The 26,254-nt window shown below is 38.0% G+C and overlaps 1 protein-coding gene and 1 pseudogene across 2 annotated transcripts in view; both read right to left on the bottom strand.

Annotated features, from left to right (window-relative positions):
• ZFYVE9 (zinc finger FYVE-type containing 9) overlaps positions 1-26,254 on the bottom strand; it is a 202,904-nt gene that overhangs the window by 68,589 nt on the left and 108,061 nt on the right. The window contains exons 5-9 of one of the 2 annotated variants that reach the window (XM_003264425.4): positions 15,990-16,089; positions 13,034-13,210; positions 11,236-11,405; positions 5,322-5,442; positions 1,469-1,591 (exon numbers count right to left, since the gene is read on the bottom strand). In XM_003264425.4, coding sequence (XP_003264473.4) covers positions 1,469-1,591; positions 5,322-5,442; positions 11,236-11,405; positions 13,034-13,210; positions 15,990-16,089 — 691 coding nt within the window. The remainder of the gene's footprint in view (positions 1-1,468; positions 1,592-5,321; positions 5,443-11,235; positions 11,406-13,033; positions 13,211-15,989; positions 16,090-26,254) is intronic. The other variant, XM_030818798.1, reaches the window with a different exon arrangement.
• LOC101177136 lies at positions 25,565-26,178 on the bottom strand (annotated as a pseudogene).

Here is a 26,254-nt window from a genome sequence, read left to right as displayed (position 1 = left end):
TTTCTAAGCATAATTTATAAACTAGATATGGCAAATTGAAATTTCAAGCAAATTAATTTTAAATCTGATCCTAGAAGGAAAGGTAGCAAGCATTAATAACTGGCCAAATATACAAGAGTATGATTAGCAAATAAGCCAGAAACCCACATTTCATCAATGTAGAACTTCTAAGGAAGTAGTATATGTTTCTGGTTTCCAAAATCAACTTAAGCACACATGGAGAACTGCAGGATGGTTCCCCACAGGTTCCTTCCTTTAAAATTGCCTATTAACACTCATTCAGAATAAATGCATTCTCTAAATAATTCTCAAAATTACTAGCTGGCGCGGTGGCTCACATCTGTAATCCCAGCACTTTGGGAGACCAAGGCAGGCAGATCACTTGAGTTCAGGAGTTCAAGAACAACCCGGGTAACATGGTGAGACTCCTGTCTCTACAAAAAAATACAAAAAAAATTAGCCAGGTATGGTGGTGCGCAACTGTAGTCTCAGCTACATGGGAGGACTGCTTGAGCTCAGGAGGCAGAGGCTGCAGTGAACAGAGATCATGCCACTGCAGTCCAGCCTGGGTGACAGAGGGAGACTCTGTCTCAAAAAATTCTGAAATGCTGTCGTCTTTCTCATCCTGATGCCCACGATGCTAGCACCAACAATTGAGAAGTTTCTTCTGAATCTCAATTTATGATGTATTGAAGCTTTACCGTGTGTTAGTTAACACTTTTCCTAAATAAAGTTTTGCACCATAATTGAGGTTTCTGGGATTAAAACACAGCATGTAAATTATTTGAGTAGCCTGTATAATTTATCTATCACCAGTTATTCTGGTGGTAAGTTGTGATTTAACATACTCATCTCAAGAAGAACTTAACTCAGATAAGTTCAAGATTTGTTTGGCTTTCGTCCATGGAGAAATCACCTACCTCACCCATGTAACTAAATGTAAGAGTTTCGGTTAGTTCCACAGCTGTCCTCTGGGATACATTATTTTATACAAACCAACTTTTTCAGAACTCAGTGTTCAGTAAGATGCGGCTAGGCCGGGCGCGGTGGCTCACGCCTGTAATCCCAGCACTTAGGGAGGCTGAGGCAGGCGGATCACAAGGTCAGGAGATCAAGACCATCCTGGCTAACACGGTGAAACCCCGTCTCTACTAAAAAAAAAAAAATACAAAAAATTAGCCGGGCGTGGTGGCAGGCGCCTGTTGTCCCAGCTGCTCAGGAGGCTGAGGCAGCAGAATGGCGTGAACCCGGGAGGCAGAGCTTGCAGTGAGCCGAGATCGCACCACTGCACTCCAGCCTGGGCGACACAGCGAGATTCTGTCTCAAAAAAAAAAAAAAAAAAAAAAAAAAAAAAAAAAAGATGTGGTTCTATATAAAAATACTTGTGTGTAATAAATCTGAAAGTTTTACGTACTATCTATGAGTCAGTAAACCATCTGATTTTAATTTTTAAAAATTTATAACTTACAATTTACAATTTTAACCATTGACAACAAATTTGCATTTAAAACAAATACAAGTGGGTCAGGGCCACCATCCTCCAACTGCTGCATTACTGAAATCTGTGATGGTTTCTCTTCCACAGCATAGTCTGAAAGGGGAGAAAACAATGTAATAGATTGGTTAAAGGGACAAATCAAGAAAGAGATCAGATGGAGAAATGAACTAATTATTCACAGAAAAGAGACATGCATTTGATTTATCAATAGGTGCATATAGAGCATGGTTTGTATCTGCTGGCTCAGTATCATATTAATAGTGCCCCCTTTTACTCTCAAAAGTGACCCAGTCCACTTTAAAGGATGTGGTTATCCTCTATATAGACCTCTCCCCACAGTGGTTTGTGCCACAATCTAAAGACTATCTTTCTATTTAATAAAAATTTTCCAACTATTGTAACAAGAATTTCACATAATAAATGTTCAAGACCAGCATTTAAAATAACTCATGATATACAAGAAAGTGATAATATACTAGTTACCTCTGGAAAGGATGTCAAATAGTTGGGGTAGAAGAGAGCCCTACCTTTTACTCTATGACCTTTTGTACCGTTTGGCATTTTTGACAATTAAAAACTTAAAACTTTAAAAAATGAACCCAGAAAATAAAAGTATCGTACATGATTGGCTTCATAAAACAATTCCTTTAAGTATAATTCAAGAGTTTAGTACATATGTCACTAAAATCACCAGTAAATCACACATAAGATTCTGAACATGAACAAGTTAATACTGAATGTAATTCTTCCCATTTAATCTCTGGAAGCACAGTATGTGCTTCAGCATCTCATTTTGAATGACAGTGGTCCTTTCAGCTTGAAGTCAAATCATGGGTAATAATCACTGCAGAATCTAGAGATATGGGAAAGGAACTGAAAACCTAAAAGTTGAATGTTGCTTTGGTTGGTCTTATATAAAATGCATCTTTGAGAGACAGTCAGGTAGAACAAAGTAACATCATTTCCTATTTTCTAATGGAAATTTTAAAATGGATTTTTTGGCTACAATGGGAAATATCTACCCCATTATTACAAATATTTATTGGAAAGAGAAATTCTGAGTTTAAAATTTTTTAAGTAAAGTCATCCCACTGGAATAAAAAATTGCAACATTTTGATGAAGAGACTGTAATATAGTTTAATTAAGTAATATAGATAATTTACTGTTCTTTCTTGGTAGGAGAAGTTTTGACAATTAGATTTAATGGACATAATTTTTTATGAAAATGGAATCCAACAATCTGACTCTTTTTAACAACAGAGTAGGCCAATTTAGTTCCTTGTTAATCTAAGATTTATTAAAATAAAAATCTGAACCCTAAGCAGCAATTTTACTAACAATAGATATTTTTACAGGGTCCTGGTAAAGGAGCAAAAGCATTATGCAATCAAAAGAATGCTTAACTGTATGTGAAAGTTCACTGCTGAACTATCTGGGACATAGCTGCATTTGAGAGTACAATACAGACAGCATTTGCTGAGAGCCTACTACGGGCCTAGCACCATGCAAGGAGCAATAAACGCAAGCATAAAATAAGATGAAGAAATTCACAGTCTAAGTGAAAGAATACGATCTGAAAATACAGTATCTAAATTGCAATGAGAAAAAGTGTTAATGTAGCCAACAGTCTATCGGAACCACTATTAGAACAGAGATAATGAAGCAAAACACTATTTTCTAAGCAGCCCAGATAAGGATTCAGAGAAGAGTTAACCATTAAGCTGGATTTTAAAAGGTTGAGGTCTTCAGGAAGTCTACAGTAGAGAGGAGTATTCTAGGCAGAAGAAAGGAAGAAATGGAAAATATTAATTACATGCCTACTTTATGCCAGATACTTTCTTGGTATGTACTTATTCAGGTATGATATCTAACTTAATACCCACAATGACTCTTAAGTAGGTGTAATTTTATAATTTTTTTAAATAAAACAGACTAGGAAACAAATTCAGAGAGGATGAATGACTTGCCAACTGGATCACACAGCTAGAATGGAATGGTACTGGCATTAAAAGTCAGGTTTGTTCAATTCTGAAGTCCATTCTTTCCCTTTATTCCACAGCACAAGAAAAAGTACAGAAAAATGAAAAGTAAATATTCAAAAAATAGCAAATAATCTGCAGTATACATGTAAGGTGCTGGGGAATGGTTGGAAATAAAGTTAATAATAAATGGCTAGAAAGACAGGCTGAGATAAGGTTATAAGAAACATTGTCAGACCGGGCACGGTAGCTCACGCCTGTAATCCCAGCACTTTGGGAGGCCGAGGTGGGCAAATCACCAGGTCAAGAGTTCAAGACCAGCCTGGTCAACATAGTGAAACCCTGTCTGTACTAAAAATACAGCAATTAGCCGGGCATGGTAGCGTGTGCCTGTAGTCCCAGCTATTCAGGAGACTGAGGCAGAACTGCTTGAACCCGGGAGGCACAGGTTGTGGTGAGCCGAGGCTGTACCACTGCACTCCAGCCTGGCGACAGAGCGAGACTCCATCTCAAAAAAAAAAAAAAAAAAAATTGCCTGCTAAGATAAGTAATTTACACTAAAGGCACTGGGAATCTGTTAAATATTTCTAAGTAAAAGCAATATAAGATAATATCTATGTTTAAAAACATAACTGGCAACAGTGTGGAAGACAAAATGAAGGAAAGAAAGACTGAAGGCAAGGAGACCAGGTAAAAGCCTAGGACAAAGTTCAGGAGAAGTTAATTAATAAGCCACCTTCTAAAAATGTAGTAATTGTATTCTGATCCGTATATGTCAGCAATAAAATTTCACACTAATCATCAGAGAAATGCAAATCAAAACCACAATGAGATATCAACTCACACCAGTCGGAACGGCTATTATTAAAAAGTCAAAAAACAATAGATGCCGGTGAGGCTGTGGAGAAAAGGGGACATGTATACACTGTTGATAGAAATGTAAATTAGTTCAGCCACTGTGGCAAGCAGTTTGGAGATTTCTCAAAGAACTTAAAGGAGAACTACCATTCAGCCCAGGAATCCCATTACTGGGTGTATATCCAAAAGAAAATAAATTGTTCTACCAAAAAGACACATGTACTTGAATGTTCACTGCAGCACTATTCACAACAACAAAGACATAGAATCAACCTAAGTGCCCATCAGTGGCTGACTGGATAAAGAGACCCTGTCTCAAAAAAAAAAAAAAAAAAAAACAGAAAAAAAAATTTACCCATTGGGTACTATGCTCACTACCTGGGTGACAGGATCAATCATAATCCAAACCTCAGCATCATGCACTATATCCATGTAACAGATCTGCACATGTACCCTTTGAATCTAAAATAAAAGTTGAAATTATAAAAATAAAATTTCACATATTAAGGATTTTTTTGATTAGATAATAATGTTACTTCTTACCAAGATCCCTAAAAATATTTTTAACAGTAAAATTGCCATTTAAATTCAGTGCTCTTCACACTTACCATACGTTCTTTCTGAATGTATATTATACCTCAAAATGAAAAGCTAAATAAATGACTGTATCAGGGTGGGTTCATCCTAAACCACAAGCAATCCTTGAGAATATTATGTGCTTTGAAATATGTTTTAAAACTGCTAATAAACTACATTTACATTATAAGTAATATTATATCCATTCAAAAAATAAAAATGACATAATATAAAAGCATAAGCATCTACTCTAAAATAATAACAGCAACAACTGTTTTCATAGTTTTGGGGGAGTTTGTTTTGTTGGATAAGAGAAAGGTGAATGTCACTCAAATTCTGTCTCTACCTTAATTAGAAGGTAACATTTGGCAGATAGAACTATCACTGTTTAAATATGTAGTCCACATACCTCCTTTTACACCAGTGGAGATGAGAATGGGAGGAAGGCCATCTTCAGGAATAAGATTCATTGCACTTCCAACAGGACTTCCGACCTGAGTTATACTCCCAGAGAATAGACAAATATCCGTCTAAGAAAAGCAAATCAACGAAGTGAGCACTACAAAGAATTCAAGACTTTGGCAGGACATAATTAAAAATATAAATGGGAACTTAAGTGAAAATTTGAAATTCATACTTTTTGAAAGATAGCACAAAATACTCATTAACCCGTGGGTTAAAAAAAAAAAAAAGTAGGCTTATGCTATGAAAATGTTTTCAAATGTATAAGTTTCTCCTTTTGGTACCATCAAATCATGGTAATGACAGAAAAGGCCTTAAAACCTGCATTAAAGCTTCCTTTACCCAGGTTTCTTTTGCCATAAGAGAAAAATATTTTTTAAAAACTGCAGCGGCCAAAGAAACAAAATTTCAATATTATTTCATAATTTCTTAATCTTTAATACCTTGGGAACTACTTAAGGTCTAATTTATATTGCTTTTAAAAATTAACTTTGAAAACAGTGGTGACAGTTGCAAAACAATGTGAATGTACTTGATGCCAATGAATTCACTTAAAAATTGTTAAAATTGTAAATCGTATGTTATATATGTTAATATTTTTCCACAATAAAAAAGGGAAAAAAATCAACTTTGATAAAATGTCATCATTTTTCATTTACTATGTAATAAAATAAATCTTGAAGTTCATTTTTTTTTTTTTTTTTTGAGAAGCAGTCTCGCTCTATCGCCCAGGATGGAGTAAAATGGCATTATCTACAACCTCTGCTTCTCGGGTTCAAGCAATTCTCCTGCCTCAGCCTCCGGAGTAGCTGGCATTACAGGTGCGTGCCACTACGCCTGGCTAATTTTTGTATTTTTAGTAGAGATAGGGTTTCACCTGTTAGCCAGGATGGTCTCAATCTCCTGACCTTGTGATCCGCCAGCCTCGGCCTCCCAAAGTGCTGGGATTACAGGTGTGAGCAACCGCACCTGGCCTGAAGTTCATTAGTAGGCACATCACATTGGCTATATTTAATGAAGTATAAGGTTGCAAAACATGTTGGTTGGCGTTAAATCCACTTAATTATTAAATAGAACATGCTCAAATATCTATTAAAATGATGCTCTCCTCTCTACATTCTCTGTAACTTTTATTTCCCAAACTATACAGATGTATATTCTCTATAACTTAAATATGAAATAGAAGCTTTTAAAGAGTTAAAAGAGGCCAGGTGCGGTGGCTCATGCCTGTAATCCCAGCACTTTGGGAGTTTGAGGCGGGTGGATCACCTGAGGTCAGGAGTTTGAGACCAGCCTGGCCAACACGGTGAAATCCCATCTCTACTAATAATACAAAAATTAGCTGGGCGTGGTGCATGCCTGTAATCTCAGCTACTAGGGAGGCTGGGGCAGGAGAATCACTTGAACCCAGGAGGTGGAGGTTTCAGTGAGCCAAGATCGCACCATTGCACTCCAGCCTGGGCAAAAAGAACAAAACTCCATCTCAAAAAAAAAAGTTGAAAGAAAAATATTTAAAAGCTGTTTTTAACGTGTATAACAATATTAATACGACTGGGTACAGTGGCTCACGCCGTAATCCCAGCACTTTGGGAGGCCAAGGAAGGCAGATTGCTTAAGGACAGGAGTTCAACATCAGCCTGGCCAATATGGTAAAATCCCATCTCTACAAAAAATATAAAAATTAGCTGGGCGTGTGCCTGTAATCCCAGCTACTTGGGAGGCTGAGGCAGGAGAATTGCTTGAACCTGGAAGGTGGAGGTTGCAGTGAGCCGAGATCCTGCCACTGCATTCCAGTCTGGGCAACAGAGAGAGACTCAAAAAAAAAAAAAAAAAAAAGAGTATTTCTAGCAGCTTCATTTCATTCGTAATAGGCAAAAACTGGAAACAATTTGAATGGCCACTAACAGGAGAACATACATAAATTATGTATATCCATACAATGGAATACTACTCAGCGATAAATTAATTTTTGATGCATATTGATAAATCTCATAAATATTAAGTTGAGCTTAAAAAGCTAAACAGAAAGCATTATATACTATTGTTTCGATTTATATGAATTCAAGAATAAGCAAAACTAATCTATAGGGACAGAAGAGAGAACAATGGTTACCTTAATGAAAGGAAAAGGTACTGACAGAAAAAGTGCATAAGGAACCCTTATGGAGTGTTGGAGATGTTCTGTATCTTCACCTGATGGTGGTTACATATTTTATATGTGTGTGTGTGTGTGTGTGTGTGTGTAAACATACACATGCACATATATATAAAACCATGTATAAATTCAAGGTGTTTCCCAAAGATTCATGCTCCTTAGTCATGCATTTTGCTATATATATTTTATACCTGAACAAACATTAAAACTATTTCTTCAAAATATGGCCGGACATGGTGGCTCACGCCTGTAATCCCAGCACTTTGGGAGGCCAAGGAGGGGAGATCACCTGAGGCCAGAAGTTCAAGACCAGTCTTGCCAACATGGTGAAACCGTCTCTTACTAAAAATACAAAATTTGCCAGGTGTGGTGGTGGGCACTGTAATCCCAGCTACCCAGGAGGCTGAGGCAGGAGAATCACTCAAGCCCAGGAGACGGAGGTTGCAGTGAGCTGAGATCATGCCGCTGCACTCCAGCCTGGACAACAAGAGCAAAACTCTGACTCAAACAAAGAATAAAATAAAATAAAATAAATATGCCCCTGTTTTGCCATACTTTTGTCTCTACTTAGGACAAAGTTTTTAGGACTATACATTTTTAGTGGGATTTCTAAAATTTTCCAGTATGGCATCATATAGGAACTTTATAAAATTTTACTGGCAAACTACTATTAACTGACTTGAAGGCCTGGTACAGAAAATAATCTATTCTAACCTACTACTGAATGGTGCAAAATCCTCCTTTTAATATCATAAGAAGCAGTCAGTTGGTCTCTACTTGAATGCCTTCTGTGAAAAGGCATTTACTGCGGGGCTTAAAATCTAGATGACGGGTTGATGGGTGCAGCAAACCACCATTGCACATGTATACCTATGTAACAAACCTGCAGGTTCTGCACATGTATCCCAGAACTTAAAGTACAATAATAATAATAATAAGACATTTACTTCATTTATTGGGCACTTGTTAAGTGCCAGGCACTCTACTAGACCATAAAAATAAGAAAAATACTAATATTTTCTAGTCTGACATTAAAGAGTTTGCTTTCTCTCATTTTACCACATAAATATTAGAGTGTTGCACAATGTGAGAGCACAAAATAATGTGGCTTAGCTTGTCTTATAATGAGCAGAAAATTGTTTCCCTATAACAATTCACTCACTAGACCTTCCTCATTCTTTCAAAAATATTTACAGTTTAAGAACCCATCATACAAACTAAGAGATAGGAAAGAAATTTAACAGAAAGAAAAAAATCATCACCCTCCTGCCTCAGCCTCCTGAGTAGCTGGGACTGCAGGCATGTGCCATCATGCCCAGCTAATTTTTTAATTTTATATAGAGACAGAGTCTGACTATGTTGCCCAACCTGGTCTCAAACTCGGGGTTCAGGCAATCCTCCTGCCTTGGCCTTCCAAAGTGCTGGGATTACAGATGTGAGCCACTGCACCCAACCCAAACTAATACTTCTTGACGTGATCCTTTAAGAAATCACCCTCACTTATGTAGGATTGTCATTACTGCCAAAAAATGTTTAACCTGAAACTAGTCATGAGAAAAAAAAAAAAGACAAATACAAATTGAGAGTATCATGTAAAACATGGCCCAAATACTTAAATATTAATGATATAAAAACTTTTTAAAAAAAAAGTAAGAGAACTATTCAAGATTAAAGCAAACCAAAGAAATATGACAACTAAATGCAACTGTGGTCCTTAATGAGATCTTGATTTTTAAAAATAAATTTTATTTAAAAAATTAATATATCTGTGCACACACATATATGTAAAAATGAAAGCTATAGGCCAGGCGCGGTGGCTCACGCCTGTAATCCCAGCACTTTGGGAGGCCGAGGAGGGCAAATCAGGAGGTCAGGAGATTGAGACCATCCTGGCTAACATGGTGAAACCCCATCTCTACTAAAAATACATAAAAATTAGCTGGACATGGTGGTGGGCGCCTGTAGTCCCAGCTACTCGGGAGGCTGAGGCAGGAGAATGGCGTGAACCCGAGAGGTGGAGCTTGCAGTGAGCCGAGATCGCACCACTGCACTCCAGCCTGGGCGACAGAGCAAGACTCCGTCTCAAAACAAAACAAAAAATTAAAGCTATAAAGAACATTATTGTGACAACTGGGGAAACCAGAATTATATGTTAAGTTTCCATCTCATGTGATAATTGTATTGTGGTTATAGAAGAAAATGACTTTTCTTAGGGTACACAAGCTGAACTATTAAGTGGTGAAGTGCAACCAATCCTTAAATGGGTCATAAAAAAATGTGTGTGTACTGTGAAGTGGTAAGTAAATGTGGCAAAATGGTAACAGTTGATGAAGATAGGTGAAGAGTATATGGGTATTCACTGTACTATTCTTGTAACTTTTCTGTAGGTTGAATTTTTTTCCAAATAAACAGTTGTGGCCAGGCTTGCCTACGGTCCCAGCTATTTGGGAGGCTGTGGCGGAAGGATCGCTTGAGCCTGGGATGTTAAGGCTGCAGAGAGCCATGTCTGCGGCACCATACTGGAGCCTGCATGACAGAGTGAGACCTTGTCTCAAAAAAAAAAAAACAAAACAAACAAAAAAACAGTTGGGGGGAATAAAGAAAAAACTTTCTTGACAAAGTCATTGTGGAGATACAAAGAAGGATAAGACATAGTTCTGGCTGTCACCCTCTGCAGCCACAGAAAAATTCAAAAAATAGAAATAGTTGAAGACAGATATTAACATGATTCATTAACTCACCAAACAGGTAAGTCAGCTCTGCATGTCAAAAAATCTAATCTTAACAACATGCAATTTCAATTACAATCAAACTCACAAATTATATAGGATGTAAATGTCTGAAAAAATATTACTTATCATTAATATAAATAATTAGTAACTAACGATTCTATGAAAACATCAGGAGTAAAATTTTTATCCAATCCTGATAGGGTGTGGTGGCTCACACCTGTAATCCTAGCACTTTGGGAGGCTGAGGGGGTGGATCACTTGAGGTCAGGAGTTCGAGACGCAGCCTGGGCAACATGGTGAAACCCCGTCTCTACTAAAAACACAAAAATTAGCCTGTCATGGTGGCAGGCGCCTGTAATCCCACCTACTTTGGAGGCTGAGGCAGGAGAATTGCTTGAACCTGGGAGGTAGAGGTTGCAGTGAGCCAAGATCACGCCACTGTACTGCAACCCAGGCAACAGAGACTCTATCTCAAAAAAGAAAAAAAAGTATCCAATCCTAATGTAAAATGTGGACTTGGGTTGGCTACGATGTGTCAGTGTAGGTTCAACAAGTGTAACAAGTGTACCACTCTGGTAGGGGATGTTGATAAGCCAGGGTTTTCAACTCAGCTCCTCAGGCCCCTTCATGTTGCCTGCTCTTCTTCACCATAGCACTCCTGAGAGGCTGCCATGGAACCTGGGGAACATGCTTTAAAAACCAATGTAGCAAGGGGACAGAATTCCCTACAGCCCAACTGCTAGCTAAAGTGGAGCACCTGAGCTCATCTGAGAACAATCTTCATTAAGAACCTTTCTCCTGAAAAACTTCTAAATATACAGCAAAGAACAACAGCTGATTTTACACACTAAGTTGTATCCAAAACCTACAGAGTTCTACACAAAAGCAATTCAACGTAGAAAAAGGCAAGACAGAGGCAGCACAATGCTGAGTAAAGTAGCTATGCAATTTTAGTTGCTGTTTTGTTTTCTTACCTCTGCTGGTAGAGGACTGGTAGTTACTGGCTTGACTGGGTCGTGTGACACAGCCAGGGTTCCTGCAGAGGAAGTTCCATTCATTGTTAATTTGGCTGCATCAGCAACTTCTCCATTGGGCAAGATCCCATCAGCAAACCAAACTCGCCTCTGCTCTCTGGGCTGAGCCACTTGAGGGGCCAGAAAAATAAAACAGGCATCAATGTGACATTGGAAGGTTTTCTAACATCAAAGAAGAGAAGGTCACCAATTCCAGATGTACAAAGAAATCACTACTTGGCAACTTACAATCAGAAACATCAGAAATGTAACTGTATATAAAAGTGGTTATAAATGAATTAAAAATACAAATTTAAATATATTCTTTATTTCTTTAACTTATATGCAAAGAGTAAAATACTTTGCTTTGAAATGGTAAGAGTTCTTAAATACATCTATGATTATGTCACATACTCTGTCCCGTATCACTGACAGAGAAACTAAGGAAAGTGTTCAAGGGCCTCAGAAATAAATTAATAGCATGGTGAAAAAAGCAATAGACATTCACATTTTCTAAAGGTATGAGGTTTCCAAAGAAATTAAACATCTGGTAAAGTGATATGGTACTTTTAAAGGGCAAAAGATGCCCTGAAGAATGTTAAAGAATAATTCATTTATAACAGAAGAGCTGGCACAGATACGTAAGAATCGGGAAGCAAACTGACCAGATCTTTGCCTGAAGTGTAACTAAAGAAGAAAAAGACTGATCTGGTAGTGCAAAAGTAATTTGTGTTTTAGTAAAAAGACAGGGAAAAAGCTGGAAAACTGAGTCTGATGAAATGATCCCTTTAAGTCCAGTTTTAGAAATCAATTCAAACAGCCAAAACACAGAGACTAGGGAAGAACAACAAAAACAACAAATGAAGAGAGTAAAGATTTTAAGAAAGCCTAATTCATAAAAATACAAGGAGTATGACTAAGGGATGATCTGAAAAGAGAAAAAATGGGGAAGAGTATGATAATGTCAATAGAAGTCTATGATCTTCAAAAGGGAAGGTGGGTTATTTAGCAAGGGGAAGGGAATATTAATAGATGAAAAGATAAAATTAATGAAGGAAGACTGATTTTAATTACCAAGGGAAACTTGATAAGATCATTTTAAGGAAATAAATGTTATTTTTACTATTCATAATCCCCTGCACTTACACAGTGCCTTTCATCTGACAATATTATCATCATAAAGATATAATAAACCAACGTAAGTTGAGCCTATAATTTTCTACCTATCATATGATATAATCAGAACTAAAGTTCTAGATTTAAAGTCTATGTCCCTAACACAAAAATGTTCATATTTTTATATGGACAGATTAAAAATGAAAAGAGAAAATGGCAATGTATACTCCAAAAAGCAATACTTGAATGGGCTGGTCAGAAAGAAGAACTCTCATTTTTATCACTTACTAAACTCCTACAAAGAACATTAAGACAGGCATGAGGTAGGCTAGGAATTTACAGACTGACTTCAAATTCTGCACCTCTTTTTAAGGACAAGCAGTGTAATTACTCCATTCTTAAGTTGGAGAGGAGACTGACATATATTCTGAGGTGCCTCTAAAATACCAAGCAACACAATATTATTCTCTACTTGCCCAGAAATAGTCTTGACACATTTCTCACCTTGTTGTTCCATTTTAATAACCACCCAAAGAGACTTATCTGCAGTGTTTTTTTAAGACTTGTGCTGTAAAGTCATATCAGCACCTTTTCAGAGGAACTTCGTGAGGAAAAAGAGAGAGAATAGCACATGATCCCCTACCTTCTGCTCCAGGGTGCTTTAAAACTCCCACAGGTACCATCACAGTGGGAGGTGGAGAGCTCAGAGCTCCTGAGGCCTGAGCTTGCTGCAAGGGAGGGATAGTAGAACAGTATTCAGCAGGATTGTTAGGGTTAGGGCTCTGGCTTGAGGCACTCATCATGTTCTCCCAGGCTTGAGCTAAAGCAAATACAGACACAATCAATGTGAATGGATTGCAAAATATGGACATCAAGACCTCCACAATATTGGATAAATAATGCAGCTTCTCCTAATTAATACTCATAGTATGTCTCTCTTCCAGCTAGTGAAGGTATTAAAGAGATAGGTGATTTCATGTAATACAGGAGACCATTTAGCCAAGTAAACTATTTGGTTGGAGCAAATAAGAATAACATGAATTTTTTTTTTTTTTAAAGAATTAGATTGGGAGCAGTGGCTCATGCTTCTAATCCCAGCAATTTGGGAGGCTGAGGCAGGTGGATCACAAGGTCAGGAGATCAAGACCATCCTGGCTAACATGGTGAAACCCCATCTCTACTAAAAATACAAAAAATTAGCCAGGTGTGGTGACAGGCACCTGTAGTCCCAGCTACTCGGGAGGCTGAGGCAGGAGAATGGTGTGAACCTGGGAGGTGGAGCTTGCAGTGAGCCAAGATTGCACCACTGCACTCCAGCCTGGGCAACAGAGCGAGATTCCATCTCAAAAAAATAAAAAAAGAAAAAAGAAAAAAGAATTATAGGATACTTCTGATAGACTGACAGCAGATCAGTCTGAGTTAAAGGTTGGAGCCTGGCTTCTTTATAGAAGACCAAATATTTCCTTAAGAGGGAGTGAAACAACATCAAACTTTAAGAATTTGAAACTTGGATAGCATTTAGACATTTTTTTCATTTAATATTTAATGCATTTTATAAAGTTCTATCAAAAAGCAAAATCAGGGGCTAAAATAGCATAACTCTACTGTATAATTTTAAGTTTCATTTCTAAACTTTTAAGGCTCTTGTTAGTTAAAATAAAATCTCATTAAAAATTTCTAAAGCCTAAAGCTCAGGAGGACACATCTCAAATCTTTTTCTGAATTCTGCTTTTATGTAATCATCACCCTGTATAAAAGTATCCATCAGTAACAACCATTTCACATCTTTGGTGTGTCTCAAAAGCACAGGACCTATTTGAACATGAAAATGTGCCAATATCATATAAGTGTGATCAACCAATATAAATGATCACAAATACATTAAGATTCTGTGTACCCTATAATTTCACTAAATACTGACACATCACCTATTGTCTTTAAAGCAAATAGGAGGAAAGGTGCTACAGAAATGAAAGATACCAAATTTTATCTTCTAGGTTCAGGTGATACCACATGCCCAGAAATAGAAGCCACCCTCTTTTTAAGCATCCTTTCAAAAATCTCATTCAACATCAAAGAATGATCCATGGGATTTGGAATATTTATTGCCTCCAAACTGCAAGACAAGGCTAGTAACAAAAACTATGTTCCTTTGAAAGCACTGGCAGGAAGAGGGGAGGAAGAGAAAAGGAGAAAGGGAAAAAGGGATAGGGAACACTGAAAAGCATCAAATTAAATATTAAGAAAAAGACCGGGCTAAGCCATGCGAGAGGAAAGACGCTGGAAAAACCAGGAAAAGTGGATTACCTTAGGATCCCCTGTTAAGGGCCTCCTTGGCTTAATAAAAAGTAAGTATTCCATGTGAATCCTCTGCCATTTCCTTCATCTTTAGCTATGCCAAGTTAAAAAAAATTAGCTATCAAGTTGGAAGATCTCATCAAATAAAAGAGGTATTAGGTACTATAATTAAGCAGCATGCTCTTATCTGTGAATATGTGCCCGAAAATGAAAGCAGCAGAATAAAAATCATCAATTGAGCAACCAAGTGAAATAACCACTATTTAAAAAGTAACCCTTAAGAGTGGAGAGAATGATTCATATTTGGTCAAAATTGTAAGAATTCAGAAATGGGAGGAAACTGGGTGGATCATAGGAAATTAGAACAGATCAGATTAACTGTCATGCAATAGGTTAATAAGCCAGCAACAGGAAAACATCACCATCAGCAATGCAGACAGACAGAGCAGGAGGGGTCTCAGAGCAGATAAGTTCCAGCCTCCAGGAGGCACACTATCCTGGCACAGGTAGTACTGGTGTTCAAGTTCAACATTTTATGTCTATTGGTAATTGTTCCAGCAACCGTACAAAGATGCATTCAAAGAGAAAATACTATAACCTGAACAATTTTAGTGTATCTTTGTACAAGAATACTCAGGGTTTTTAATTAATATGCCCTTAAAATCATTTCCAGTCCAGCAAAAGATGAACACTGGGTAAGTTTTATTTTCTTTCCCCGGCCATATTCTTTTTACCACGTGACAACTAGATTCTAAACCATTATTCTCATAGCAAATCTAACTAGCATTAAAGAGATAAACGGGCTTTAAAAATGCATTTTCTACTTGGTCCTAGATGCTGAAATAGTTATTTTCAACAAGATGAATGAAACAAGGTGTCGATAAGAACGCATGCTAAGTTATTAAGTTGTTCCTTAGAAAGAGATGGCTTCTCTTAAAAGGAAAATCTCAGCCCAATTTTAACATCTCATCATCTGGTGATCAAAAGCTCTCCATTCCCACTTCACCCTGGTTATTTTATAGGAACACAAATAACTATCTCGCACCAGATTTCCAAAGAACTTCCATTATTCCTGCAAAACTTACCTGGCTTTAGCATTTATTCATTAAATTAGGCATAGGAATTCTGAAATGCTAAGATACTTTCAAAACATGGAAATTTAGCTAAATATTTTCAGTTAAAGTTATGACATTTGAGAAGGTGAGCAACTTGTAAAGAAAGGCAGGGGAAAAAAAGTCTTCTCATCGGAATTCCCTTGTTCTGTCTCAATAACTATGAAATCAACCTGTTTTAATACTTACCATTCATTAGCACTGAATGGCAGATTACACACACTCTAGCTTCCTTTCTGTCCATGTATAACAGTTTACATTTCAGGCTACAGCAGGAAGCACAGAAAACCTGTGGGGGGAAAAGAACACACAAAATTTACTTGGGATTACTGTGCAAAGAGAGTGAACCAATACTGACAAATACTGATTGTCAGTGAAACTTATTAAACTACAATACTAAAGTTTCAAAGAAAATGTAGTTCAGGAAGTTGGATAATTCAAAAGCAAGAGTGAGATGACAAGTCTGTCAACAATAAAGAAATGGAAAACGTCGGCTGAAAATAAAAATCTTAGCTAAGATCACGTGGCAAATATACAGTAGTGGGGAAAAAACCACCTGAATTACCCTTGGGCAAGATTTCTATGCACACAATCACCTAACATGGGTATTGAAAGATAGTTACATCTGCTATTTCCGTTTGGAAAGAAATTATAGCAGCATGAAATAAACAAAGATAGGAATTTCTGCGTTTTAACTTCTGTTTGTTACTATCCTTATATGTGGAATAATAACCATAGCAGCTGTTTTCACTGTTTTTGCTATGAAGGCCAAGGGTCAATATATACAACTCGATCATAAACAAATGCACTGCTTTAGCTACAGGAAATCACAGCAGGCAATCAAAATCTGCCATGCCAATTTCCACCTTCTGGGCTTGGTTCCTGGTAATCTCACTTCCTTCTCCCTTCTACACCAGGCAACAACAATCTCCTTTGTTCCTGTTAAGATTTCTTTTCTTTCTTTCTTTTTTTTTTTTTTTTTTGAGACACAAATTTGACCCTGTGGCCCAGGCTGGAGTGCAGTGGTGCGATCTTGGTTCACTGCTGCAACCTCCACCTCCTGGGTTCAAGTGATTCTTCTGCCTGAGCCTCCTGAGTAGCTGGGACTTCAGGTGTAAGCCACCACGCCTGGCTAATTTTTTTTTGTATTATTAGAAGAGACGGGGTTTCGCCATGTTGGCCAGGCTAGTCTCAAACTCCTGAACTCAAGTGATCCACCCACCTCAGCCTCCCAAAGTGCTGGGATTACAGGCGTGAGCCACCACACCCGGCCGGATTTATTTTCTTGAGAACTCATCAGTCATTTACTACATAGAGCCTTACAGTGGCAAAAGCCTGTTCCCAGTAGGATAAATTCTACTTCTGCAGTTTTTACAGCCAAGAAGCATCCTATACCTTACAAAGTTGAACCAAGAGATGAGGGGTCATATTAAAGTCTAAGTTAAGCTCGATATCTCCCATCCTTCTATGTATAATTAATATCTAGTTACTATGACTGTTATCAGTTTACAATTTTTATAGGGCTTGACATTCTTAAATGTGATATAGGGAGATATCCCTGTGATATAGGGAGAACAAAGGGTATACATATTATCCTTATTTTCTATCAGAAGAAACTGAGTTTAGATGGTTAAATGACTTCCTCAAGTTCACAGCAAACTATATGACTACTATGCACTTTACATGTGTTACATTTAACCTCAAAAATTCCATGAAGACACTCATTTACAATTAGCAGCTGGGTAAACAGATGAATGTTCCAAAACTCCTATGTTGAAATCTTAATCCCAAAAGTGATGGTATTAGGTAGTGGGGCATATGGGATTAGTGCCCTATAAAAGAAGCCTGAGAAGACTCCTCACCCTTCTGCCCTGTGAAGTTAGAGTGAGAACACAGCTGTCTATAAGGAAGCAGGCCCTCACCAGATACCAAATCTACCGTTGCCTTGATCTTGGACTTACCAGGCTCCAGATTGTAACAAGTAAATCTCTGTTATTTATAAGCCATCCAGTCTATGGTATTTTGTTATAGCAGCCCGAATGGACTAAGACATTAAGTAAAACTACCAGGGTCATACAGCTAGTAAATTACATGATTAATCTGTATGACTGCAATGGCTCTGTAGTTAACTACTCTGTAATACTACTTCATACTAAATTACATATTTCATTTAAATTTTGAGTCTTGACTTTTCCTTCTCCCTCACCATGACCACATCCAGTCAGTCATTAAGTCCTGTTAGTTTTTCCTCTGAAATTGTTCTTCCAAAATCACATCTTCTCCTATCTCTAACATTGCTGCCTCTGTTCAGGCTGTTATTATCTGAGGACTAAACGATCATGATGATAACCTAACTGTTCTCCTAATCTTCACATCTGCCTTTCCAATTAATCTTCCACACAAAGACTGAACTTTCTAAAAAATAAATCTAATAATGTTAAATTTCTTAAAATCCTTCAATAACCTTTCTAATAAAGAGACAAAACCAAGAATCCATCATTCGCTCATTTATTCCACAAATATATGAACTCTTACTATGTACTGGGCACCAAGCTACCCAATGAGGATGTGGCAGAAAACAAAACAGACATGGTCCTTGCCTTCATGCAATGCAATTCAGGGCAAGGGTTTCAGGTTATAACCTAAAATCAAATAATAACACAAGGCTGGGCATAAAGGAGTACACCTATTGTCCCAGCTACATGGGAGGCTGAGGCAGGAAGATGGCTTGAAGCCAGGAGTTTGAAGACAAACTACACTATGACTGCACCTGTGAATAGCCACTGCACTCCTGTCTGGGTAACATAGCAAAACCTGTCTCAAAAAAAAAAAAAAAAAAAAGAAAGAAAAGAAAAAGAAAAAGAAAAACCACACAAGTGAATATAAAATTACGTGTTTCAAAAGTGGTAAATGGTGAAATAAGATAATGTAATCTAGGCTCTAGCCTAGATTGGCAAGGTCAGGGAAGGTTTTATTTAGGAAATGACAAGACATCAAATCTGAAGGATGGGTAAGAGTTTTCTGTGCACAAAGAGGTGCCAAGAAGAGACAGTAATAGTAGAGGAAACAGAATGTACACAGTTCCTATTAGGGGAAGAAGCATGGACCCACCAAATAACTTAAAAAAGTTAATATGGCTTGAGGCCCCAAGAGTTAAGGGATGCATGGAATAAGCTGAGACCAGACCAAGCAAAGGCTCTGTAGGATCTGTTTTGACCTTTTTAATAGAGCAATGGGAAAGCCCTTAAGCATTTTTTTTCTTTGAGATAGAGTCTTGCTCTGTCGCCCAGGCTGGAGTGCAATGGTGCGATCTCAGCTCATTGCAACCTCCGCCTCCAAGGTTCAAGCCATTCTCCTGCCTCAGCCTCCCAAGTAGCTGGGATTACAGATGTGTGTCATCACGCCCAGCTAATTTTTGTATTTTTAGTAGAGATGGGGTTTCACCATGTTGGTCAGGCTGGTCTCGAACTCCTGACCTCAGGTGATCCACCTGGCTCAGCCTCCCAAAGTGCTGGGATTACAGACGTGAACCACCGTGCCCAGCCCCCACTTGAGTGTTTTAATCAAAGAGAAAGACATGATCAGATCTGTATGGCCACAGTGTAAGGGGAAAAAAAAGGAAGAGAACAAGAATAGATTCAGGAAACCTTAATGAGCTACTGCAATTATTATAAAAAAATTAATTTATGATAAAAACATGAGCTTCAATGACCAATAAATACCTCCAAGGAAATAAGGCAAAGAACTTACATTGGTAAATACACAGAAAAAATAAATAAAATGGCCAACAGATATAGTAAATACCACTCATGATAAAACAAAACAATGAGGTATGTTTTTACTATGAGACTAGCAAAGGTTTTTTTTAAACACTGATAACATCTAACAGTGGTAAGGGTATAGCTCTCATATTCTGCTGGTAGTAATATACGCTGGTAGGTTAATTTGACAATATCTTTTAAAATTGTAAGTGTTTATTCAGTATGACTCAGCACACAGTTTTAAAATTTTACCCTACTGAAAACATCCACATGTGCAAAGAGATCTACACAAGAATTATCTCCATATTGTTTATAATAAAAGTTGTAAACCCAAGTGTTCATCAGTAGTGTAACAGCTAATTAAACTGCAATATACCCATAAAATGGAATCCCATTCCCATAAAAAGAATGAGATAGTTCTGTATGTACTGACTGACATGGAAAAGAAAAATATAGTCAAGTTGGAGGATGAGATTGGAATGAAGTAGGACCTTTTTCTTTTTTATTTTTAGGCACAGTCTTGCTGTGTCACCCAGGCTGGAGTGCAGTGGCACCATTTCAGCTCACTGCAAACTCTGCCTCCCAGGTTCAAGCAATTCTGGTGCTTCACCCTCCTGAACAGCTGGCATTACAGGTGTGCACCACTGCGCTCAGCGATTTTTATTTATTTATTTATTTTTATTAGAGATGGGGTTTTGCCATGTTGGCCAGGCTGGTCTCAAACTTCTGACCTCAAGTGATCTGCCCACCTGGGCCTCCCAAAGTGCTGGGATTACAGGTATGAGCCACCACAGCTGGCTATCTTTTCCTCTCCTTTTACTTTATATAATTTTTTAAATGTTGTATTGGGATATTTTTATTTTATTCTGATTAGTTTTTTTATTATTTTTAAATTAGAAAAAAATAAAATTAGTTGCTTTTATGGGTTGAACTGTATCCCCCACAAATACTTAAGTTGAAGTCTTAACTCCTAACACCTTAGAATGTGACCTTATTTGAAGATAGGGTCTCTCCAGAGGTAATCAAAATGAAGTGATGAGGGTAGTCTCCTAATCCAACATGACTGATACCCTTATAAAAGGGGCAAATATGGACACAGGTATACATACAAGAAGAACACCATATGAACATGAAGATGTCCATCTATAAACTAAGGAGAGAGACATGGAAGAGATCTTTTCCGTACAGTACCCAGGAGGAACCAACCCTGCTATCACCTTAATTTCAGACTTCTAATAACTGTGAGATAATAAATTTCTAGTTAAGCTGCCCAATTTGTGGTATTTTGCTAACTCTAGCAAACTAATATAGTTGGGAACAGTCAGAAGTAGTGAGTTAGGTTTTGGGACAATAATCTCAAATAAGAATGATTTTTTAAGAAAGAACAAAATATCTTAAAAAAAAAAAAAAGCAAGCAAGGGAGCAGCAAATAGAGTAAACAAGAAGAACCCAAGAATACCCATCTTTCTCAATATCCCACAGGCCAAAGAACAGTATAGAGAGATCCTTTACATTTCCAATGGGATTAGAGGAAAGCACAGGAGTTAGCTAGAAAAGTAGATGACTCTTCAAAGCCAGACTATGACGTAGTGAGATTCATAGGTCATAAGAATTAGTATCACAGAGGAGATGGGCAGAATCTAAGAGATTTGAGCCAGGCTTGGAATAGTTTAATAAACCTGAATTTGAAATTACTGGTTAATAGTCAATTTGCCTAAAAAGATCAAGATGAAATTGCCTACCATGAGCCAGGTTAGTCGGTGCTTCTCAACAGGGGCACTCTTGGCATTTTAGGTGGGCCAATTCTTCATAGGACAGTACTGTCCTGTGCATAGCAAGAAGTTTGGCAGTCTTGGTATGCACAGGTTGCTAAATGCCAGTAGCAACCTCAGTCATTCTGACAACTAAAAATACCCCACTATATTCCAAATACCATCTAAGTATCTTCTCCAGTTCTCTAAACTACAGGCTTAGAGTAAAAAAGTAAAGTCAGTTCTAAAAATTAAGAGAATTACGTATTTGCACACCTGAACTTAAATTATACTGCTGAAATATCTTACCATATGCCATATATCTTTATTATCACAACACAGTCTACTGCACTGATTGAACTTATTCTCCATTTCCCCACACTAGAATGTAAACTCCATGGAATAATGAGCTAAATTATTCTGGTATCTTCAATGTTGTGTCTAAAACACAGTACTCAGTAAATATTTGCTTATTGCTTCCTTGAAAAGTAAAGTTATTGCATAAATAAACGTATGACTGGGACTGGGTGCAGTGGCTCATGTGTGTAATCCCAGCACTTCGGGAGGCCGAGGCAGGTGGATCACCTGAGGTCAGGAGTTCGAGACCAGCCTGGTCAAACATGGTGAAACCCCATCTCTATTAAAAATAAGAAAATTAGCCAGGAGTGGTGGCAGGCGCCTATAATCCCAGCTACTCAGGAGGCTGAGGCAGGAGAATCACATGAACCCAAGAGGTGGAGGTTGCAGTGAGCAGAGATCCCTCCACCGCATTCCAGCCTGGGAGACAAGAGCGAAACTCCATCTCAAAAAATAAATACATAAATACATAAATGTATGAATGGAGAGAAACAAACATTAATGTAATCTTTTTTGGGAAGGACTATATGATTCATATCCAAATTCAGAAAATAATTTAGAGCCACTCAACTTTTGCAACAACACATTTTAATCTGTTTATAAGAATGACCTCAAGATTTGTATGCCTAATGGTTACGGCTGACATCATATGGCAGGATCTATATGACCTGCCTAAGTGTAAAGAGACAAAGTAAGGTAATTTATAATATATATTCTACACGATGTTCCAGCTAAGTACTGGTTAAAAGGTTCCATTTGTGTGTTTATATGTAATTTTCTTTAATGCGGTACTTCGGTGTTCCTATTTCAACTTGATTATTCTCTAGTCAGATGAGCTTATGGGAATAATTTAAACTCTCTAGGTCTTAGTTTTTCTCATATGTAAAATATAAATGCTAATACAGTATTCCCTTCATAAGGCTTTTATGAAGATTAAATGAGATTATATGTATAAAATGTAGCATATAATAGGTTCTAAATGTATGTTGGTACCTTTCTTATTTCCCTTTCCTTTCCTTTTAAAATTTCCCACTGCAGGCTTTCCACATAACAAATCCTACTGCTAAATCTGTGAACATGCTTTATATTCAAAGTACCACTTTGTGCCTATTTATACCTTCTTACAGTGTGAATAACACTTATTCCTTTGCAATTCTTGAAAATTCAAATCATCAAATGCTCACTTATTTCTTTCCAAATTAGAAAATGCAAAAAATGATGTCCCAGGTCTTCAAAAAGCCCTATAATTATGACAAAAATAACTGTGATGTGAGAATAATAAAAACAGGAGAGGAGAGTACATAGGACTGACCAATGTCCAGCTGTTCACAAAGACCAGTGAAAGTAACAACTTATAAAAATTGTCAAATGCAAAGAGTACTTTATCCCTCCACTTATTAGCACATAGCAAAAATCAGTATCATAAGATCTAAAGCAGTTCAAACAAATCCAGACCCTTGCCTCTGTCTAAACACCTGTTTAAACTTCACTGTTATTAATAGAAAACAATAACAATTATCAGAGTCATTTTAAGTGTCCATTACAGAAAGGGTTAAAGAGGGCTCTAATTCAGACTTTCAATATTATACCCAACTGAGGCTGTACCAGCCCAGCCAACATGGTGAAACCCCATCTCTACTAAAAATATACAAATTTGCAGAACATGGTGGCACATGCCTTAATCCCAGCTACTCGGGAGGCTGAGGCAAGGAAAATTGCTTAGACCTGGGAAGGGAAGCGGAGGTTGCAGTGAGCTGAGGTTGTGCCACTGCACTCCAGCCTGGGCGACAAGAGCAAAACTGTCTCAAAACAGAAAAAAAAAAAAAAGAAGAGCCGAGCATGGTGGCTCACGCCTGTAATCCCAGCACTTTGGGAGGCTGATGCGGACAGATCACAAGGTCAGGAGTTCAAGACCAGCCTGACCAACATGGTGAAACCCCGTCTCTACTAAAAATACAAAAATTAGCTAGGTGTGGTGGTGGCGCATGCCTGTTAGCTACTTGGGAGGCTGAGGCAGGAGAATCACTTGAACCCGGGACGTGGAGATTGCAGTGAGCCAAGATCGCGCCATTGCACTCCAGCCTGGACGACAGAGCGAGACTCCATCTCAAACAAAAAAAAAGAAAGAAAGAAAGAAAGAAAGAAAGAAAGAAAGAAAGAAAAGAGAGAAAAGCGTAGTTATCTCAAACTCAATGAATTAAAATTTTTTTTTTTTTTTGAGTCAGAGTCTCTCTCTGTTACCCAGACTAGAGTGCAGTGACGCAATCTCAGCTCACTGCGACCTCCCAAGTAACTGGGACTACAGGTACACGCCGCAATACCCAGCTAATTTTAGTATTTTTAATAAAGATGGAGTTTTGCCATGTTGCCCAAGCTAGTCTTGAACTCCCGACCTCAGGTGATCCACCTGCCTCGGCCTCCCAAAGTGCTGGGATTACAGGCATGAGCCACTGTGTCCAGCCTAAAATTACTTTTTCTTGAGATGGTTTTGCTCTTGTTGCCCAGGCTGGAGTGCAATGGTACGATCTCAGCTCACCGTAACCTCCGCCTCCCAGGTTCAAGCGATTCTCCTGCCTCAGCCCCCCAAGTAGCTGGGACTACAGGCATGTGCAACCATGCCTGGCTAATTTTGTATTTTTAGTAGAGTCAGGGTTTCTCCATAGGTTGGTCAGGCTGGTCTTGAACTCCCGACCTCTGGTGATCCGCCTGCCTCGGCCTCCCCAAGTGCTGGGATTACAGGCGTGAGCCACCTGTAAATTACAGGTGCCTGGCCCTAAAATTACTTTTTAAAAATATGTTTTCCTTCAGACATATCTGTTTTTATGCCCAAGAATAATTTAATTGTAAACAAAGCATAAGCTTGCATTCTATTCTATTCTATTCATATGCCATCATAAGCATTTTCCACACTGCCTTGTAATAATTTTTAATGGCTGAAGCAAATGTATGTATTGTATTTAACTTACCATTAACCTTTTTTTTTTTTTTTTTGAGACATGGTCTCATTTATCACCCAGGCTGAAGTGTACTGGCACAATCACAGCTCACTGCAGCCTCGACCTCCTGGGTTCAAGTGATCCTCCCAACTCAGCCTCCCAAGTAGCTGGGACTACAGACATGCCCTACCATATCCAGCTATTTTTTAATTTTTAGCAGAGATGTTATGTTGCCCAGGCTGGTCTTGAACTCCCAAGCTCAAGGAATCCTTCCACCTCAGCCTCCCAAGTAGCTAGGACTACAGGCATGTACCACCACATCCATCTATTTTTTAATTTTTAGTAGAGATGAGGTCTCACTATGTTACCTGGGCTGGTCTCGAACTCCTGAGCTCAAGTGATCCTCTCACCTTGGCCTCCCAAAGGGCTGGGATTACAGGAATGAGCCACCACACCTGGCCCGATTTTGGACACAAATTACTTTAAATGTATTTGCTATTTAGTTTAGTAACACTAAAATACACATCTTTTTGTTTACTGCATTTGTTTTAAGAATTATTTACTCAAAAAAGGAATCATTAGCTCAAAAAATTGGAACATACGTCCCCTTTTGTTTGGCAGAGATCAGGTCTTGCCATGTTGCCCACACTGCTCTTGAACTCCTGGGCTCAAGCGATCTGCCTGCCTCGGCCTCCCATAGTGCTAGGATTTACAGGTGTGAGCCACCACGCCCAGCCACACATATGGCTTTTTTTTTTTTTTTTTAGTAATGTAAAATATGTGAGCTTTATTACATGTTAAAGAAAGATAATATGACCCAAATTTATCAAAATTACAATAAAATATTTTTAAGCATATACAAAACTGCAAATAACTGATGCTTTTTTCAATACAGATACCTGATATACTATTTAAAGACAGGATAAAACAAAGATACATTTAATGACTTCCATATCATTTTAAAGCCACCTTATTGAACAATACATCATGAAATCTATAGTTGTACATCTAGGAAATTTACCAATGGCGCTCTCTTCTACTGGTGTGTATATTTTAATTTGTCTCATATGGGTGTCTTTTCCATTTTGATGATTGGCTAGAACAGCAATCTGTATCATTAACGTGCATGGCTTCCTATGATTATCAGTTAAGGGAATGTGAATCCAGCCACTTGGTTCCACCAATTCAAGTTGCCGAATTTCTTGAAGGTTGTGAAAATTATTTCCTACTTTGGCTGAGATCTTGCTTGGAGTATAGCTTTCATCAGATTTGTAGTCTGCATAAATATATAATGTCTTAACTGTTGTTTTTCTTCTGAATTGGATGTTCACTAAATGAGGCTGGGAGCCATCTGATTGCCAATAAGTTTCTAGATTGTCATCTCGTAACTGATCCACTCCAAATCCTGGTTTGCAAGATGAGAGTGACCCAATTTCTTGTGACCCAATTTCCCGTACTGTTCCAGTCCTTTCCAACTGCTTAGGGTCAGCACCAGGAGGTGTCTTGTTTGGTGTGGTCATTTTTAAAATATTCTGGCTGCTTGAAAAAACTCAGGTTCTCAGGATCTCCAGCAGCTCTGTGCCACTCCCACTTGGCTTCCTAGGACAGCCTGGGTTCCCCAGCGACCCACGTGTGTCTTTCTAAATGTG

This window comes from Nomascus leucogenys, chromosome 9 (genome assembly GCF_006542625.1).
Source record: "Nomascus leucogenys isolate Asia chromosome 9, Asia_NLE_v1, whole genome shotgun sequence".
Classification (NCBI taxonomy): domain Eukaryota; kingdom Metazoa; phylum Chordata; class Mammalia; order Primates; family Hylobatidae; genus Nomascus; species Nomascus leucogenys.
This window is presented reverse-complemented; position numbering and strand designations above follow the sequence as displayed.